General features: G+C 44.0%; 1 protein-coding gene across 1 annotated transcript; it reads left to right on the forward strand.

Moving 5' to 3' along the window:
- The first annotated feature begins 5945 nt into the window (after positions 1 to 5945).
- Positions 5946 to 12295, forward strand: LOC108620095 (uncharacterized). Its single transcript, XM_089473683.1, has 3 exons — positions 5946 to 6354; positions 8856 to 10712; positions 11523 to 12295. The coding sequence occupies exons 1-3, from the start codon at positions 6291 to 6293 to the stop codon at positions 12179 to 12181; spliced, it is 2580 nt and encodes an 859-aa protein (XP_089329809.1). The 5' UTR covers positions 5946 to 6290; the 3' UTR covers positions 12182 to 12295.
- The last annotated feature ends 69 nt before the right edge of the window (positions 12296 to 12364 follow it).

Genomic DNA, 12364 nt, shown 5'->3' on the forward strand with positions numbered 1-12364 from the left:
CTCTCTCTCTCTCTCTCTATACATATATACATATACGTACATCTATCTATAGAACAGGCCATGTGTAGACCTATGGATGGATCGATCGAAGAATAACTAAACTTGCTCAACAACAGCAAAATCTAGTGGGAATGACAAAAGTTGTTTTGTTGATATGATAGAGTCAGAAATTAAGAGCCAAAACAAGTAAGAGAGCTCTCATAGCCGGTGCACGAACTAGGAGATACCCTGCAAGTCGTGCGATCAGCGTTCAATTTCAAGAATTTTGTATTTACTTGTACCAGAAATATGTCCCACAAATAATTGTATAAAATCTCCATCAAACTAAATGGAAAATTGAGGGTATATATATACATATGTATACCTGACTATTATCATATATCATAGTCGTTACAAATGTAGAGGTATTTAGAGATTGAATTGAACACTTGAATTCTGGAAATCGGCTTGATGGATAATATTAAAGTGGGAAAATAGATAGGACTATAGGGAGTATAGGGAGCACAATTTGAAGGTCCCCCTCTTATATGCTCTGAGATGGATAAACATGCATACCTAGAGATGGACGGATGAACAGCTGGATGGATAAACGGATAGACGGAAGAATAGGTAGATGAACGGACGCATGGAAGGACGGACGGGCGTACAAATGGAAAGGCGGATAGACGAAAGACAGACGGACAACAACGATGGAACATGGAAGAACGGACGAACGGAAAAACGAATGAAAGGGCAGATGAACAAATGAACGGATAGAAACACACAGACGGAAACACAGACAGACGGACAAAGTTGATCGATTGATCGATTCAGAAGAATAAGAATCTATACACTTTATAGGTTCTGCCACGCCTCCTTCTGCCTGTTGCATACGTGCACACAAAACCATTAAACACCGATATTTTATTTCCAATGGGTATACGAATTAACTGTTGTTTAGCTAACTCAGGGCATTGGAAGCGACGCAGAAAAAAGCCCCCAAATACTGGCTGAAGCCACCTGGCGCAGGTTCAATTCGATGTGCGATGTGGCTTAAATCAGCGTTGGGGATTTTTTCGATAAATTTTCATAGATTTTCATAATTAATAAGTTTCGGCAATAGGCAAAAGTCTGATTTCAAGAGGAGGATTTTCAAGGCAAGGGCCCTAACTACGATTTTCAAATGAAATAGAAGATGCCAGAAGAAGAAGATGAAGTCTCTTTCGTGGCGTAACCGCCCCGAGGCACAAGCATCAGCTCATATTGAATATAGTTAATGTTAAAGGAAGTCGATTTCCGACTATTTCTGAGCCGATAATCGCCGAAGCGAGTTTTTGTAACCTCGCTTGGCTCGCATATATTAGACGGGGCTGCGTGCTCATCCAGACTCGTTTGGCATATATGTATCTATGAATATACATATACATATACATATACATATATATGTAGATTCAGTTGGCAATCTATGAAGCTCGACTTCTGGCAGCTTGAGCCAAGTGCGGGAATCACCTGCTGTCGCGCTTGCACCGCACTCTGGCCCCATCGAGGCGAATCAAACTTCAATTAGCAGCGCAAATCAGAGTCTGAGCCGCGCTAATGCCGCCAGACAAGAGCGGACAGCAAAATGCCGAAACTGAAACCGAAACCGAAACAGAACCAGAAAACCAAAAACCGAAGCAGCACAGCACCGCCGCACCCGCCCCAGCTCCAGCACAAAATATACATGCATAAAAAAGAAGAAACAATAAAAAAGCAACAACAATAACAAAATCTAAAACAAAGTTCGAAAAAAGTTAAAGCCGCGTGTCCAGCGACGTTGCGGGCATTAAATTGATAGAGAACCGAGCGCGATGGCAACATAAACAACGAAATTGTTGCTGCCGGCTAATGGCCAGGGGTGAGGGAGGAGGGAGTGGAAGGGGGCGGGCTGCACGCCGCTGCGATTTTTCGCCTTTGATAGAAAAACAATTTTTCTACTCCATTTCACGCGTTCAAGGCAGCAGCAGCAGCAGCAGCAGCAGCAGCAGCAGCAGCAGCAATGGCAGCGATTCAGGCGTGGCAGGGCTTAGTAGAGGAGTTGTTGCAGGGGGAGTAGAGGGGACAGTCTACGGTTTCGGGTCTGGGGTGTTCTCGAAGCGCTCGTCAGCGTAAAGATGCCACCAGACCGATAAACGCTAGAAATCAAATAACAATAAAAAACAATTTTTTATACGCGTATCGGAGCAGAGCTAAGCCATGGCTAAAAAAAAAAAAAAAAAAACAACAACAACACTGTGCTCTGCCCGCTCACTCTCTCTCTCTCCCTCACTCGTTCTCTCCTCCTGGCGAAAGTTTTGCCAGCTTTGACCCAATTGCTGTTGTTGTTGCAGCTGACATTTCGCTCAGTGTAGTTCTCTAGTTGCCAGCTCAAAAGTCCTCAAAAATGTACAAAACTAATTTAAATCAAATTGATAAGCACACAATTTTAGATATCAGAAAAAAACCCGTTCGCTGATGAGCCGATTCTATGACGTCAACTAATTAGCTCTTCTTCTTCTGCTGCTTTTTTTTTTTTTGTATATTATATTTCATATTAGTTTTGATCGTTCTAAAGATGATATTTCAAGTTTTCCAAGAGTTTGTCTAATAATGAGATATATGTATGTTTACATTTATATGTACGTACATATATTTGTTTATAATCATTTGTTGGCTGTTTTTAAGATTCTCGAGAAAAAAACAACCATCGATTTTTATTGTTATAAACTGAATAATCTAATCAGTTATGAATAACAGAAATAAATTCAACATTTTTATATGATTTTAATTAATTTGTTCAAGAACAGAACAAATTATGTTAATTCATTTTAGCTCATTTGAATTTGGTTTCAATATCTTTTGACTATGCAGTATCTAGCATATTTTAGGCCAGCTTCAAAACAGACTTTTATCTTAGCTTTTTCTCATATGTATTTCCTGCTAGATTTTTACAAACAGCTTAATAAATTTACTCGAGACCTGTATTACCAAAAACGTTGAGCAGTAGACAACTATGCAGACGATCGGACCACGATTAAGCTACCGTAACTTATGCTCAGCTGGCTGTCGTGGCGAAGAGCAATGCCCCAAACTAAATCAAGTTAGAGTGCTCTAGCCAAGACTGCTCGATTTCGAGATACCCTCGATCGATCTGCCACACAGAGATCTACAAAAAGATTCTAAAATCGATGTTCCAGTATAGCTCATGTATATCAAGATTGATCGATAAGCATCGTTATCGATTAAGTGCCTTATATAACAATGTTCCTACTCACTGCTTTCATTTCCTTGTCCATTTAGTCTTTAAGAGGTTTCAAGATTTTTGTCGAAATAAAACCCAAAACTATTTTGCACTAAATATACTATAAGAATTATATATATGAAAAAGTCTCATAGAAAAATCAGTTATAAAATGATATCTCATTCATCTTGGGGGCTAGAGTCTTCAGACTATAGTGCATATAGATTCATGTATATTTATACTGTTATGTTTTCCTTATATTTTGGATACCGGTTTCCAGATCCAATCCCTGTTCTCCAAATTCGCAACAAGCACCATCTCAAATATTAGAGATTTGTGATCTAGCGCATATATATATCTAAATTCAGTTTTATATTTTAATTAAAAGTTTCCCCTTTCAGCAAACTTTACTTAGAGACTCGGAAAACTTGTCAAATATTTCATGGGTTCGGCTTTAGTAGCATCATTCGCTCATAAGATATATATTTGCAAGATATCCTAAAGTAAACTTACCTCCCATCTATACGAAATGTTAGCTTTTTATCTGCCAAAATCTAGGTAGTCAAATTAGTCAAGAAAGCAAAAGAAATATTAAATATTTGTCTTCCTGAACAGAGCCGCTGCTATTCGAGCCAAAGACAGAGCTGGGGACTGTTCTGGGACGAGTTGGCTGAGCGCTAAAGAGATTTGTCAACAGACGAGCTAAAGACAATTTAATGACTAATTCGGATAATGAATATGCGAATAATAATAAATATCATGTGCCTCGACTGACCTACAGCGCGTACGTTGACGCTAATGGGAAACTCGTAAGCCCCGCTTGGCCCTGAAGTGAAGCCAAAGCCATACGGCAACTTCCCACTACCGGCTAGATGAGTCTGCTGGGTTTTATGGCGACGCAGCGGGTCAACAAACAGATGCGTAGCTACGTAGCCGCCCCAGAGATGTCGAGCTGATGCGAACTTGAATTCCAGCTAAACCTCTGCTCAGCTTCTCTTTCCGAGTCTGGCCGATCAGAGTATTCGGGGCCTAGAGACAATGCAGCTGACTTGTTCCACTCTCAGCTATTCACACTTCAACTACTTTGAGTGTACGCCGAGAGTATTCAATTACGTCTATGAGCTCTTTCAAGTTTATCTCAGCATACATTAATCTTGTACTGAGTACAGTGATAGCGGGCTATAGTGGCATTGAGGGAATTCAAATTCAATTGAAAATTTTAGAAACTTTTAAAAAACTTGATTGATACATGCTTTTGCAAAGATAGTCAATATTAAGTCATTATAGGGGAACTTTACTGTATGTCTTCTTACATGAAATGCTAATTCGATTTTTGTTGAAGTGAAGCTTTACTGCAGAGTTTTCTCTCTTTTGTGGAATACGTTTTAAAGGAGGTAATATAGGCTTGTTATAGGAGAGCTTTACTGATAGTTTTCTCTTTCTTTTTTTTTTTTTTTTTTTTTTTTTTTTTTTTTTTTTGAGAATATGATGAAGATAGTAAAGACTTCTTATGGAAAAACTTTAAGAGAGATTTTATTTGAATTGAATTTTTTGTATAGAGCAAAAGTCTGTAATATCAGATCTGTACTGTAGGTCTCTCTTTTTTAGGAATCTGTTCTTAAATAGATCAGTTATTATACAATGTCTTAGGTCTTCTCTTTTTATTAGAAATATTTATATACATTATTTATTATATTATTAGGCATTTGGTATAGGATAGTTTTACTTTAATCTATCGTGCTCTCAGCAATATGTTTTTGTATAGGTGTCGTTTGCTATGGGTGAGTTTTACTGTACGTTTACTCTTTCTTTGGATTTGTGTTTAGACAACAGTTATTTACTTGAGAAGAGCTTTGCTGGACGATTGTCTCTCTCTCTCTCAGTCTGTCTCCCTCCCTCTATGTCTTAGTCTCTCCTTTTTCTGGTTCTATCCCACTCTCTCTATGTCGCCGTCTCTTTAAATGTCATTGTCCCCCTTTTTCTCTCCTCCTCCTCCCCCCCCCCCCCCCCCCCCCGCCTCTCTTACAATGTATCCCTCTCTCTTTCTTTCAGAACATATTCAAAAACCAATCATATTTTGACCCATTTTTCAATTGATCTTCTTTCATAAGGAACTCGTCATATTTGAAATGTCATCTAGCTATACTGTACTCAGACAATGAAGACTTTCTCTCTATATATATATATATATATATATATATATATATATATATATATATATATATATATATATATGTATATTATAGAAACTCAATCGTATCGATACTTTGATACAATAATAGCAATGCCCAAAAATCCCCTACGAAAATCAACTTCACATCTGGAAGCGATAAAATATTTATCAAAAAAACAAAAAGAATAATTTCGCTTGATTTTTTGTGTAGTTTTTTATGAGCTCAACCACAAAGCAAATGCTATAGAGATAATGTTATTGTTGTTGTTGTTGCTGCTCAAGCATTAGGAAACAAGTTAAACGAGAATTGCGAGCTCGGCAGAATCACAAAAGCCAGGTTAGTCTGGCCCCCCCAAAACCTGTACGAAATTCAATTTCTTCTCAAGATAACAAACAAAAAATGGTGAATATACACACATACACACACACACACACACACGTCTGTATGTAGTTTAATAATCAACATAAGCTTGCTGCCGACGCTGACGTCCGGCGCAACGCCTCAGTCGGCAGCTAATCAATAAAACGCGTTAATTATTGTTTGGTTTAAAGCCTGATTACAACAGCAGCGAGAGGCTTAGAACGCCAGCGAACGCTTAACGCAAAACACACGCGCAACAGCAACAGCAGCAGCAGCAGCAGCAGCAGTAGCAAAAAACAAAAACAAAAAAAAAGAACATCAGAAATAAAAGAACACGTCGAAAAGACGACAATAACCGCGCACGATAAAAGTCGCCAGCGGCCAAAAACGCGCTCATTGCGTGCGCTGTTTTCGCAACGGTAAATTAGGTAGCACACAGCTGCTGAGAGTCGGGCATCGGGCGGATATCAGATACGCAGATACTACAGCCGAGATATACGTAGAGAGCCACAGATAGGATGAGGATGCGGCACGCATTTGCTGGATTAATTGTGTGTTGGCTGGCAGTTTGTCAACCGCAAGGTAAATATTTTTGTGCCTCGGCGCAGCAGCACTAACAACAGTAGCAACAGCAACAACAACAACAACAACAGCAGCAGCAGCAACAGCAGCAACAGCAACAGCCATAGCAATAACAATAATAGCGAAACGAACAGCGGGCAGACAGGATAATGACACCAATACACCTACACACACACACACACACACACAGAGACACGCCGCGTACTTTTAGGCTTTGATATTACAGCAATAATTGCGAAATTATCGCCGGATTTTGCGGCAACGTGCACGGCATATTGACGGGCACGGCAAAAGCGCAGCGCAGAGAATACGCGAACAGGGATAATGGGGCATCCACACAGTACAACTGACGCGCTCTCGCTCACTCGCCCACTCACCCCCTCTCCCTCAGCCTCACTCTCTCCCAGCCAAGTGAAGCTGCAAACATTTGCTTACGCTCGCCGATTAAACGCGTTTCCAAATTATGTGTCAACAACAACGGGCAGTTAAAATATCGAATAACATTATATAACACTTTATATAATCGATTCTTTTTTTTTTCAATATATATTTTTTGTATAATTACTTTTTTTTTGTTCAGTGCAACAAGTGCGAAAGCTAAAGTGCTCCAATTGAAACAGTGATGCAATAATATTTTATTTATTTTATTTGCTGTTTTTTTTTTTTTAATTGATTTTTATATGTGAAAGTGCATAAAATTTGTTTTCTTTTTTTTTCTGTTAAAAAATTGGAGGAAAATGCGTTATTATTTTTGTGTAAAACTATGCTGGAGCAGTTGACCTTGACTTGTGATACAAATTATGAAAATTGACATTGGGAAGAATAATTATATATTATACATACAGTAGCATCCGGTTATAACGACACTCAGAGGATCGTCGCTATACCCGGAAGACGCTATAACCATATAAGTTTACTCATATATGTCTATCTCGAGACCAGAGTCGTTATAGCCGCATTCTACTGTATACGCATCTCTATTTATATAGTGTATTATAATTAGATCTGAGCCAAATCAGTTGTGAATAGAGATAATTTGTTTTACAAATCAAAATAACAGCAGATGCAATTCTTTCTTTACCCAGAACCCACTGAAAATGGGGAATCAGGGTAAAATAATAATAATAAGGCAGAAGGGGGCATGGCAGAGGTGACGAACATAGTCGATGTGGTCCTGCCTTTCCATCTGTCTGTCTTTCCGTCCTTCCATCCGCTTATCTGTCTATCCGTCTAGGTGAACGCGTCGATCTCAGAAGCTAGAAATTTGAGAGAAAGATTTATTTTTTGTGAGTCCATATCGAGCGAGTTAGTTTACAAAAATAGATAACAATTCCCGTTATTTGTGTAATCGATTAAGAATCTCATCGAAAATATTTCCTACATTTAGAGAGCTGATTTCAGAATTTTAAACATAGATTCGTGTTTATTTTATTATTATTATTTATTATAATCCAACCCCCACCACCAAGTCCAGCCCTTTCCCCCAAGTTCGCAAAAGGCAAATATCAAAGACTAGAGACCTGTGCTTTGATAAGACGCAGTTTTATGCATATTTATTAAAAAAAAAAAAAATAATAAAATAATAATAATAATAATAATAATAATAATAATAATAATAATAATAATAATAATAATAATAATAATAATAATAATAATAATAATAATAATAATAATAAAATAAAAAAATTCAAAAATTATTGTCAAGTATCTAAACAATTTTCAATTTTAATTTTCAATAATTTTTTTTTATTTCTCAATATTCCCCTGTTTCGCTTTTCATTAATGTCATAATAACTTGCAGCAGTATTTTAAAACACTTGTATCTCTATTAATATTAATATTTTATGATATATGTTAATTGCATGTTTCATTAGAAGCGCAAACGTAATTATACTTATATACCATGGGAATATATACACTTAATATATACCTATATTTCTTTGACTTTCACGCCAGATAGTTAGCATAAAAAACTTTGCCAAGAAGTTGAAATAAGCTCAAAAAGCAAAAAAAAAAAAAAACCAAAAACAAAAAAAAAAAAAAAAAAAAAAAAAACAAAAAAAAAATGCGAGCGACGAAGAAACCGCAAACAGAATTTGAAAATAATAATAATAATGGGAAAAATACCGCGCACATTTAAATGATATTCAAATTAGAATCAGTCAAAAAAAAAAAAAAAATTAAAAGAACAAATATGGAAAAATACAAAGACGAGAACGAGGCGTGCGGAACAAGTTTGAGGAGTTCTTTGAGCCAGTTGCTTTTGCTATTGTTGTTGCTGTCTCTCTCCCCCCCCCCTCTCTCTCTCTCTATCTCTGTGTGTCTTTTAGGGGGGATTATAAATGCATGAATCTTGTGATATGTTTATCTTAAATATCGCACAACAAATAACAAAGTTTCGCCAGATGGGCCAAAAACTTTTGCATTTACCTTCAGGTCGCATCAACTTTCATTCTCTCTCACTCACTCTCTCTCTCTCTCCCTCTCTCTCGTTGTGTTAGCTGAGGCGCAGTTTGCACCGTTCGGTCAACCCGTCTTTGGTGGGCAGCCTGGCTTCTTTGGAGGCGGCGGACGCGGCCTACAGGGCTCCGTGTCCAGGGCCAACACAAACGCCTACGAGCGCCAGGTGGAGCTTGGCAACGATCTGGAGCTCACGCGCGGCGTGTCCAACTCGCGCGCAGTGACGCGCCAGAACGGACAGCGCGTGGTCGCCAACAGCCAGGCGCTGACCGGCGGCCTGGACCTGGGCGGACTGCAGCTGGGCAACACCTTCACGCGCACACGCACCAACGCGAACGGGGCGTTGGTCGGCGGCGGCGTGGCCAATCAGTTCCGCATTGGCGATGTCGGCCTGGGTGCCTCCCTCTCGCCGGACAACCTCCGGCAGGGCTTCGGACTGCAGCGCGACGCCAACGGCGATGTGCGACTGGGCCTGGGCCTGCTCAGCCTCGATCTGGACAGGAAGGTGGAGGACAGCAATACGCTCAGCCAGGCGCAGGTGAACGCCCAGGGCCGTGGCGCTCGCGTCGGCTCCAACAGCAACAGCTTCACCAACAATCAGCAGCTCGGCGGCGTCAATGTCAAGGAGACGTTCAGCAACTCGAACGCCTTCGGACGGACGCGCTTCGGCCAGACCTCGGCCAATGCGGGCGGCTTCGGTGAGACGGCCGCCTCGCGTGGCCTCACCTTCGGCAACGGATTCCGGCAACGTCGCACGCCTCAGGTCGCCTACCGCCCACAGCAGGTCGCGTACCGCCCGCAGCAGGTCGCATTCCGCCCACAGCAGGTGGCCAATCGTCGCTTCCTGCGGCCCAAGCGCCACGCCCAGTTCGTGCCCTTCGGCTATCCGCCGCCGTCTTACGGCTTTGGCGGTGGCTTCGGCGGCTTCGGCGGCTTCGAGGCGGAACGTCCACGTCGCCAGTTCGGACGTCCGGGCGGCGGCTTTGGCGGACCTCCAAGCTTTGGCGGACAGCCGGGCTTTGGCGGCGGCTTTGGCGGACAGCCGGGCTTTGGCGGAAAGCCGGGCTTTGGCGGCGGCTTTGGCGGACAGCCGAGCTTCGGCGGCGGCTTCGGTCAGCCTAGTTTCCCACAGGGCGGCAACAATCGCGGCCCCGTGCAGTCGTCGGGCAGTGCCGGCGCCAAGGGCGGCCCTGGGTTCAATCAGCAGGCGGGCAGCAACAACTTTGCCAATCAGAATGCGGACGGCTCGCAGAATGCGGGCAGCAGCAGCATCGGCTCCAATCTGGCCGAGGACGGCAGCAGCGGCCAGGTGAGCTCGGCCAACACCAATCATCAGTCGGGCAACGGCCACAGCTCGAACGGCGCCCAGAGCCAGGCGCTGAACTTCCGGCCCGGCGAGCAGCAGGCGAGCAGCTCGAATGCGAACACCGAGCACACGCGGACGGGCAACAGCGAGACCATTGGCTCGAACAGCGGCTCCACCTCCACCAACAACAATCAGCGGGGCAGCTCCAGCAACACGGCCAACACGGACACGAAGATCGTGCGCAACGGCAACCAGCAGACGATCACATCGGGCGCCAACAGCCAGTCCATCTTCCAGGGCAACAACAACCAGGGCAACGCCGCGGCGAACACCAATGCGAACATCAGCTCGCAGCGCAACCCCAACGGCTCCGTGACGAACTCGGCGTCGAGCAGCGCCAGCGCCACCAGCCAGAACGGGCAGTCGGCCAATGCAAGCGCCAATGCCAGCGCCGGCGGCAATCGCAATGGAGCAGGAGCCGGAGCGGACGCCAATGCCTTTGGTGGCGGATTCGATAGGCGTGGCGGCGGCGGCGGCGCCAATGCCAATAGCAATGCCTTTGGTGCCTTCAATGGACCTTTTGGATTTGGCCGTTAGTACCACTTGAGTCAATACGCACAGCACCACCCGCACCACCCAATCCTTATAGCATGGTCACTTCCTTCTCTCCTTTCTTTTTTTTGTTTGCCAACGAATCACTTTAAGCACTCGAATAAAATGCATTTGTTAATTTTAGCTGTATCAATGCACCAAGTACGCACCTCGTGGGGGGAGGGGGGAAACGGCGGTAGAGCGGACGGAACTCTGGGAATTCCCTCACAGCACAGAGCACATATTTCCATGTATTTGAACAGAAGTTGTAGCTGCTTCAGTTCAGCTACCAGGCTAAAGCAATGTGAACCAGAACTAGGCCAAAAGATTTCTAGTTTAGTTCACTTTACCCGGAACTTACGACTAGAGTTCATTAAAATAATCCCCATTCTTCTATTAGTCCTCCCATTTATCCGTTTATATTTAGCTACAAATCTTTGAATCGATCGATTAATCACAGTAGACGTTCATTGAAAGAACTAGTTCTCTTATATCGAGTATCGATTGCTATTTACTCACGGTTCTGTGGATGGAAATACCATCTCTAATTATTTAAACTCGCACAACTCTCGCTTTATATAAAAACCGGTAATACTGGATATATATAGAGCTATAGACTTGTATGCCTAGTGAGTTTAGGCTCCCTCGGGTAACTCCTGCTCGGCTGATGTTTCACCCCGTTGTACACTCAATGTTTGTCTTTGGATCTGCACACATGCATGCATACATATGTACCTCCGTAGGCGTTCGCACCTTTGCATACTTTGGGGCGGCATCAATAAAGCCGGTCTCGCTTGCTTTACGATTTCAGTGCAGAGTCGCGCTCAGCAGAGGGTGCAGCTGCAACGCTGGCGTCCCCGGCCAAGGAACGGCAGCGCCGTCGCGGACAACATCGAGTCTCTGTACATGAATGGCTCGTCGCGGCTGGAGGACTTGCAGCCGGCTCTGAACACCTCGATCGACACCTTTGGGGCGTACGATACCAGCGAGCGGCAGGGTCGCACGTTGAACGTCATCACGGACTGGTTCAACAGCTTGTTCAACAACTGCGTCTCGCCCTGCACCCTGGAGGCCTCCCAGCAGAATCGCTGCTGCGAGGCGTACGTACTAGCACCGTCTCCGCCGGCACCGCCTGGTCCGTGCTGCTTGGTGCCTGGGCTGCCGCCCGTGGCTCCGATACCGCCGCCCATCCCTCGCCCGCTGCCCCCACCGCCGTTGCCAGTGCCCGTGCCCGTACCCGTGCCTCGCCCCCTGCCGCCGGGCGTTCCGCTGCCCGGACCGCCACGCTACCCACTGGCCTATCCGCTGCCCAGCCGGCATACTCCGGTTATGGTCATTACCACGCCCCTCAACTGTTGCACCATCTGCACGTTCACCTACTACGGCCCGCCGCCCTGCGGCCGCTTCAACTACAGGAACGACAACCGGCGCGTGACCATATACGTGCCGCCCCCCTACTACGGCCGTTGACTTGGCTACAGCTGTAGCTCGCCCCTGCGAGCGCCTAGTCTAATGAGCCCCATAGATTATAGTTCAGCATCTTATTGTTCCAGACTCTCTAACTCGCTCCCTCTCTCTCTCTCTCCCTCTCTCTCTCTCTCTCTCTCTCCCTCACTCTTGCTCTATCTGGCGCTTAGTCTGCCTTGCCTTTGT

This window comes from Drosophila arizonae, chromosome X (assembly GCF_054131065.1).
Source record: "Drosophila arizonae isolate 15081-1271.41 chromosome X, UAZ_ARI_1.0, whole genome shotgun sequence".
Taxonomy (NCBI): domain Eukaryota; kingdom Metazoa; phylum Arthropoda; class Insecta; order Diptera; family Drosophilidae; genus Drosophila; species Drosophila arizonae.

Coding starts and splice junctions, on each gene's coding strand:
- LOC108620095 (XM_089473683.1), top strand. CDS start 6,291: ATGAGGATGCGGCACGCATTTGCTGGATTAATTGTGTGTTGGCTGGCA. Junction 6,355..8,855: donor GGCAGTTTGTCAACCGCAAG/GTAAATATTTTT, acceptor TCGTTGTGTTAG/CTGAGGCGCAGTTTGCACCG. Junction 10,713..11,522: donor TGGACCTTTTGGATTTGGCC/GTTAGTACCACT, acceptor TTACGATTTCAG/TGCAGAGTCGCGCTCAGCAG.